The sequence below is a fragment of the Pinus tabuliformis genome, chromosome 8 (genome assembly GCF_031772625.1).
Source record: "Pinus tabuliformis cultivar Carrire ecotype Pingquan chromosome 8, CPIR1, whole genome shotgun sequence".
Lineage (NCBI taxonomy): Eukaryota > Viridiplantae > Streptophyta > Pinopsida > Pinales > Pinaceae > Pinus > Pinus tabuliformis.
Genome location: NC_142294.1, coordinates 722017775 through 722026012, shown reverse-complemented (window position 1 = coordinate 722026012; position 8238 = coordinate 722017775). Strand labels below are relative to the sequence as shown.

Sequence of the window (8238 nt, the reverse complement as noted above, 5' to 3'; positions counted from 1 at the left end):
CTTGTTAGCCCATGTAATCATTAACCAACATATACTTATCAAATCCTGACCAAAGCCATAGCTAGAGCACTTTAGAAATCCATGCTTATAACTAACATATATCCAAATTATTAACCATGACATAACAACCACTGAATCATCATAATATCAAGTACAAATGCTCATATAATACAATAGGAAAATAACTCTTTATCCACTGATGCAAAATCCAACCAAGTTAAGGACTTCCACATACCATTCGACCATAGATTGAGTTGAACCAAATCTTTCTTTCATCCAATCACCCCCGTGCCATATTCGAAGCATGAATGTGGGATCTCAAGACATAAACAACCAGGGCTTCCCAGAGATTAAACCACCTCCACCCTCAGGCTACCACGATCTCGCCAAAACCGGTCAAGAGATCATAAAGCCTAAACAAGCTTGGATGCCTCAGAATTTCTTCACCATTACCTTGAGGAATTTTCCTGTCTCCACCCACCTGTCAAGGGCTTCTCAAAGATTAAACCACCTCCACCCCCAACTTTTGGGAGCATTCCTGAGACCACCTCACCCGGTTCCAAAACCTTCTGGAAATCCAAAGCTCAACCAAAAAGAATCCCATCACACCATGCCTGTCAAGGAAATGACAAGGCAAGGTTGAAACCATTGTTAAAACTAGACAAAACCCATACCAATGACAACAAATGAACCAAATAAACCAATGCATGTACCATGCATTCACACATCAACTGAGAAATCACACATGCAACTTGTTACCTGCAAAATATTCCTGTTGAAGTTGTTGATCCAACCTTCTCCTTGCTTTCCTTGCTTGTCCTTTCCTTTCCTTGTCTTTCCTTGGCTTGCTTGCTTTCTCCTCTTGGTGCTCCTCTCTCTCTGAAACTAATTCCAAAGCAAAACAGAGAAAAGGCCCCAAACTGATCCTCTGATGCCTCTAATTTGTTCATTTTCCTTCAATTTCCCTCTCATGCAAATTTGTGACCCTTCATCTCTCTTTTCTCATATTTTCCTTTATTTTCATAAATAAATGTCAATTAATGCCTTTTTGCCTTTTCCAATGCCTTTGACAATTTCCTTAGCCATAATAAATAAAAAGTGACACCCACTAGGACTAGGATGTTTTCCCCACCATTCAACTTGGAGAATATTTATCCCATGACCTTGATCTTATTTTGCATTTATTAACCTTTATTACTTGAACTTTTTACTCGGGGCTATTACGCCTCTCTTCCCTCTTCTCTCTCTCCCTCTGCCCTTCGGCGCTGTCACTATCTCCTCCCTCTCTCATTCTCTCTCCCCACCCTCTTCCACGCCCCACCTCTCTCTTTGCTTGTCTCTCTCTTTCCCCCTCTCTCACTCCCCTCCATCCATATGATCGAGAATTGTCACTTTGTGCAACCAATAATATTTGTAAGGTCTAATATAATAATACTTATAATGGAGATGATTATTATTATAATAATTTGGAATAAAAATAATCAATATTATTGATTATACCAATAATAATATATTATTGATTATACTAACAATAATATATAAAGAAATAACTTGTTAAAGAAACAATAGTATGTTAACTTTATGTTATAGACATACCAATTTCTTGATCACATTGGTAGTTCTATGCCTTATATTTTACATTTTACACTTTATGTTGCATTACATTTTACATTTTATATTAGATTACATTTTACATTTATATTTGTTTTAATATGAATATTAATTAAAATGTAATAAAAATGTATGGTATTCATAATTAATATAACCTATTTAAAAGGGGGAATTAAACCAGCCTAGGTCCATCTTAACTCTGGATCTACCAAGCGTTGAGAGAGATTAAATATCTTGAGACGCAAATATCTTAAGATGAAAATAGATTTAATCCCTCTTAGCCCTTGGTAGATTTAGAGTTAAGATGGATATAGACAGTTTAATTTTATACTTTTTTTAATTAAATCTAAAAGAGAAAAGGTTATAATTACTTTTGAGACATATTTAAACCCTCTATTACCGCTACTAAGAATATTTTGTAGATATTCCATATAGAGGAGAGAGGGAGGGAGAAAGAGACGGAGTTGAAGGGGGAGAGAGAGGGAGGGAAGATCAAAGACATAGAAATAAAGGTGGAGGGAGAGAGGGAGTGACAAGGGAGAGATGGAGAGAGAGTGAGGGAGAGAGGAGATGAGGAGGGAAAAGAGAGTGAAGGAGAGGAGTGGGAGGGGGAAAGAAGGGTGGAGGGAGAGAGAGAGATGATTGTGGCAGGATGGGAGATAGAGGGAGGTGGGACAAAAATGGAGAGAGAGGAAGGAAGAGAGAGTAATTGAGAGAGAGAGGAGGAGAGAGAGTGAGGGAGAGAGGGGAGCGAGAGAGAAGATAGAGATGTTACCTTTAAATGTAAAGTATATAATTTATTTGAGCCTTAAGCAATCAAAGCCTCAAATGAAGTGACATGATTATCACTAGTAGGAGTTGTAAAAAGACTACATGGACACATTGTAATGTTCACACACATGCATAGAGGATATAGATGTGGAAAATTAGGTTTATGATGCTGGGTAATCATGCGGCAAATGCACTATAGTGTATATGATGAATGGTTTAGTGGTAATTATAAGTAAGGTTTATTCCAAATATTTGATCCCTCTGGACACTTTGTAAATCCAGAGTTAAGATGGATCTAAGCTGGTATAGAGAAAAGTTGAGTATAAGAATCACATTTAGTTAGTTTGTGTGAGGTTTAGTTTTTATTAGGTTTTAGGTTCAAATTTATTTATTTATTTATTGTTGTTGTTGTTGTTGTTGTAATGTATAAGAGTCACTTTTATAGAGTCAAGTCTCACTAGCACAACCAATTGAGGATGAGCCTCGTTAATAAGGCGACTTAGGACCAAACTTCACGGGGGTGGCTGTGCCCTGTGCTAGGGGGAGGAGACATGCTAAAAGAATCCAGTCAGCTAAGGGCGGGTGTGGCCGAGGCGGGTGCGATCCCTGGGTGACTTTGACGGCTTAGATGCCCCTGGGTCGTGACTCCTCAAGCCACAGGTCAAGTCTCGAGGATCATAGATAACTTGACAAAAAAATATCAATTTTATAAAAAGGAATTGGACATGAACATCACTTTTGGGAAATTAAATTATTTCAAGAGACATTCAAATTTAAACACAATCTTTATGATAACATCCCACTCATTCATCCTTCATCCTTTTTCATCTTTTTTTTGAGTTAATACAGCTTGAGTGGGCCTAATGGTTAAGAGCATGTGTTTCCTCCTAAGAGGTCACAGGTTCAAAACCAGAGGGGGGTAAAGTATGTATGCCTTCGTAGACTTAGCAGTCAAATCACTGCGCGGAGGTGGGTCCCTTGTCCCACAAACAAAGGGGTCTCATACACCCTTAAAAATGGATATTATTATTATTATTATTAAAATTCAATCTGGACTCAATTTAATGGTGAAGCAAATATATATTTATTTTATTAATTTTAATATTTTTATTTTTACTTTTAAATTTATTAACTATATTTTAAATTTTTAACTCCGAATAAACTATAAAATTTAGATTAAGTATATAGATTTAATTATAAATTATAAATTAATTAAGTGATATGAGTTTAGTTATTTTCAGATTCAAAATTCAGAAGTGTTTGTCTTATTTTTTGTTTTTTTAATTGGTGGATAAGTATGGTGAATGGGTATTAAACCAACCCACAGGAGTCCCAGTAACAGCATACTGCAATTGAACAGGTCACTGGCAACTCAGTGGAATCAGCTACCAGGGTTTAGGACTTAAACTTTCAAAAACACTATGGGCAGCACTCATTTCAGACCGCTCACAGGGCAGTAATGACTATACAAGTGAAGCGAATCCAAATATTTTTATCCACTGGCCACTTATTCACGCCTTCCAAATGCAGAATACGCCCGGCCACTCGAATCCAGGTCTTCAGAAAATGCTCCACAATGCTAAATCTCGACGACAAACCAGAAAAGGGTCCCGAGTTCGATTACCAAACCGTCCAAAAGATTCATTCTCTGCTCAAAGACCATCAGAGGCGGAGCTCAACGGCAGAAGCAGGACGCACCCATAATACTTTCTTCGACCCTAATTTGAGCGCCGATCTCTCGCGACTTTCTGTTAACATTTCCCCTGTTTTGGTGGAGCAAGTGATTCAGAAATGCTGCAGCGTGAGGTACGGGATCGTGTGGCGAGAGGCTCTGGCGTTCTTCAATTGGGCAGGATCGCAAAAGGGATACACGCACAGCCCCGAGGTATACAATGAAATGCTGGATTTATTAGGTAAGGTCAAGCAGTTCAGTTTGGCTTGGGATTTAATCGATGAAATGAAGAAGGAAAATATTTTAATTACAATTAAAACATTTTCAATTCTGGTTAGGAGATATGCTAGGGCTGACATGGCCACTGAAGCCATTTATACATTTAATCGCATGGAGGATTATGGATGTCAGCCTGATTCAGTTGCGTTTGCAATTGTGCTCAGTATGCTTTGCAGGAAGAGGCTGGCTGACGAGGCTCAGGCCCTTTTTGAGCGTTTGAGGAATAGGTTTAAGCCTGATACAGTGATCTACACCACCCTTATCCATGGGTGGTGCAGGGCCTATAATATTAGCAAGGCGCAGAGGGTTTTTGTGGAGATGAAGGAGGAAGGGATCCAACCCAATGTTTATACCTATAGTATACTTATTGAATGCTTATGTAGAGATAATAAATTGAACGAGGCCGAGGATGTTTTCTACGAAATGATCGACAGTGGTTGCTCGCCGAATACGGTCACCTTTAATGCTTTGATCCGGGCCCATGTGAAGGCTGATAGAAGGGAAAAAGCCCTGCAGGTGCATAACCAAATGAAGAGATTTGGGTGCCTACCCGATCTTATCACCTATAATTTTATTATTGAGAGCCATTGCAGGGATGATAAATTAGACCATGCGCTCAAGCTTCTGGATCAGATGGCTAGCAAAGGTGTCCATCCTAATCCATCGAGTTTCAATCCAATTTTCAAGTGTATTTCCCAGCTGAAGGATGTCAATGCAGCTCAGAGGCTGTTCTCAAAAATGAAGGATTTGAACTGTGCTCCCAATGTAGTTACATACAATGTTTTGATGAATATGTTTTCTCAGATGAAGTCGACAGATATGGTGTTGAAGCTTAGGCGCGAAATGGAGCAGAGTGGGTGTGAGGCAAATATTAATACTTACAGAATTTTGATTGCGACATTTGGTCAGTTTGGTCACTGGAATCAAATGTATAAGCTTTTCAAAGAGATGGCAGAAGAAAAATGTATTCGCCCAACCCCCACTGTGTATAAGATGGTTTTAGATGAGCTGCGGAAGGCAGGTCAGATGCAGAAGCATGAAGAACTAGTAGACAAGATGGATGCCAAAGGATATTTTAAACGGTCCTGGGAAGCTAAATCAAGAACAAAATCGAAACGTTAACAATTTTGATCAAGGTACTGGATTATCGAGCACAAGGGAAAGTTGTAACGAGTTTTGTGGCAATTCATAGAAAGAGATAATTTTCTATGGATTGTGTTTCTTGATTGTCTTTCCAATATGTCCCCAGAGATTTGTAAAGGCTTCCAACGTGAAGCATTAACAAGGAACTTAACGAAATCTCTTCTTTTATCGTCTCCCATGATCAAGAGTTCCCTTGTCAATTCTTTAAACATTAGGCATCTGTTGTGGTTTATCACTGGATGCTGTGGCTATCTATTGTGGCTTATCACTTGATGGTGTGGCATCGATGACCTCACCATGACTGTGGTTCATGGGCAGGTTGAACAGTTTCAAGAAGTTCTAGTCAGACATTCTTTCTCATTAAACTGCATATGTTATAAAGTTTTCTTTGAAACACCTGTAATACAGGCTTCTGCTATACTTTGTAAATTAAAAAAAGTAAAATCAGGCTTTTATCTATTGGCATAATATTGTTGGATGTTGTCTTATAGGTGTGTAACAGATCGCTGTGTTGCAGATGCATGCTGGATTTCATTCGTTTTTGTGATATATGGATTGACCAACATAAAGAACATCTTATGACGGGCAAGCCAATTCCATTCTGCTGTTTCATAAAAGCCCTTGTGTTTAATTCCTTTTTGAAATATGGCACCCTTGGCAATGTTTAGCTGGAATTTGAAATGCAAATGCTTAGAATAGCCAAATTATATTGATGTGACCTTCCTCAAAAGTTTGCTAAAAGGATAGGATGGCTATGCAAGGGATGCCTTCCTTCACAGGAGAGATTGATGATTCATAGTGGAAGTACTCCGTGGCATCCCACACATGAATAGGAATAATGAATGATTCTTCCATTATAAGAAGCTGCAGGACATAAGCACCTTGAATCAGGGGAGTAATGAATTGGATGATCATTGGGTGAACATGGTGCTAATAATGTCATTCCCGGTATTTGTTAACAAAGCATCGCCTATATTTTTAATGCTCTGATCAGCTAAGCTTAAGTTCAATTTTTCTCTATGAGTAATAACTGCTGCCACATCGTGCATGTTACTTTTACTAGTTCTGTTACTCGATTGGTGGTTTAGTATCTTCATGATCAACTCTCAAGATCATGGATTTTCAAAGTTGGTGGAATGTTTCTAGGGTTCTCAAATGGCGTCATAATTGACAATAAATTCTCTAAACCTGCAGAGTAAAAGGGTGCATCTCAGCTATCTGTGCACGTTTACAAGTACATATTTTAACTTTGAGAATCATCCAGGTACTTTCCTGCCTTTGTTGCTTCTGCTTTGTTTGGATTTTGACTTCTGAAAGTGATATCCTTAGCTGCTAAATCCTTTTTTTAGCTGTCATCTATACTTCTGTTCATTATGGTTCTCTTGACATTCTTCTTATTAGCCAAGTCAGGCTTTCATGATGTATTGATTGTTTCAAATACTTGGCTGGAATTGATTGCTTGCAGTATTAATTTTCTGGCAAAACAGCTTTGAAATGTCAATTGGCCTTTCTTGAAATGAACTATAAATACTTTTAAGTCCATATACAATAGCATCGACTCTCTGAAGTTGATTTTGCCTGAGAGCATATTCTTAGTTAAGTGAATAATGGATTGGATGCATCTACTTCAAGGATAGATTGGAACGTGGACTTACGGTATGTAAAAACTCATTTTATTGCAATCTCTTAACCCATTTATTGGATCTAATATCTAGCCTTTGAAACCTTGGCCAAAGATTTTTTTTTTTTTCAATCTTTTTGGTTCTCTCAATTTATTGAATTATTCTAATATATTCATAGAATTAATGAGAGCATTAGCTTTTTCCGTGGTAGAATATACCAGGCTTATTTACCTAATTAAGATTCCTTGCAAATGGTTGTACCGAGAGGATCTCTACAGCATAGTGTGACGTACGATGTTGGCAATGTCTGTCCAAAAAATTACAGTCAGTTTATATAAAATTATTCAAATATATAGAAAAGAATCTATACCTAACGTCCAAATGAAAAGGACAAAACAACTGCAAAAGCGAACAGAGCCAACTAAGCGAACAGAGTTAATAGAGCAGCAAACACAAACTCAGTGAACAGAGAAGTGAACTTTTCAGTTTTCAGGTAAAAGTTTGATTTTATTACATATTTCTAAAAAATTTGCAGCACCTTCATAGCATAGTTTTAGCAACAACGTATGAATTATATGATATTAGAATAGTATAGGTGTTGTTTCAGTTAATTGCACGGTAGTGTCTGTTCAGTGTAACGTGCTTTCACATCCTGCATAACCTTTCAGGTTTTTTAGTTGAAAGTTGGATTTGATGAATCCAGAGTTTCCGATTATATGAACCAGAATACTATGATTATACATAGGGATATATCTTAGGTTGTTTGTTGGTTGAGGCGATCCTAGACACCCTCCAACGCTAGCATATTGCTCGTCTATGAGCTCAGATACAGTCCCACTCATCTGCAGGCCTTCTCCATTCCTTGAGCATACTGTTTGACTAGTGTTGTGTGATGAATTTCTTTGGAACAGAGCATTCCCTGGCAGCGCATCCCATTGCCTTTCTGTTGAGCTTTGTAGCTCGGAAGGTACTTCTAGTCTTGTGTCTTGACTAGAAGGACCTTGATTTGCCTCGTTAGGAGCTTGCATTCAACATGCAGAGTGTGCAAGTGAGTTGCATGCATGTTGATGTGTTGCGTGTGACATGCATGAGATGTGCATGTAAGGCAAGCTAAATTTATGACTTGTACTTGAGTTAAAG

General features: G+C 38.1%; 1 protein-coding gene across 3 annotated transcripts; it reads left to right on the top strand.

Moving 5' to 3' along the window:
• Positions 1 to 3672: 3672 nt before the first annotated feature.
• On the top strand, positions 3673 to 6463 carry LOC149237622 (uncharacterized). 3 transcript variants are annotated; one of them, XM_089372721.1, is made up of 2 exons: positions 3673 to 5469; positions 5994 to 6463. In XM_089372721.1, exon 1 carries the CDS (start codon positions 3842 to 3844, stop codon positions 5453 to 5455), a length of 1614 nt encoding a protein of 537 aa, XP_089228847.1. In that variant the 5' UTR covers positions 3673 to 3841; the 3' UTR covers positions 5456 to 5469; positions 5994 to 6463. The 3 variants fall into 3 exon arrangements, with proteins under 3 accessions (XP_089228847.1, XP_089228848.1, XP_089228846.1); XM_089372722.1 differs by having other exon boundaries at positions 5979 to 6463; XM_089372720.1 differs by having other exon boundaries at positions 5968 to 6463.
• The last annotated feature ends 1775 nt before the right edge of the window (positions 6464 to 8238 follow it).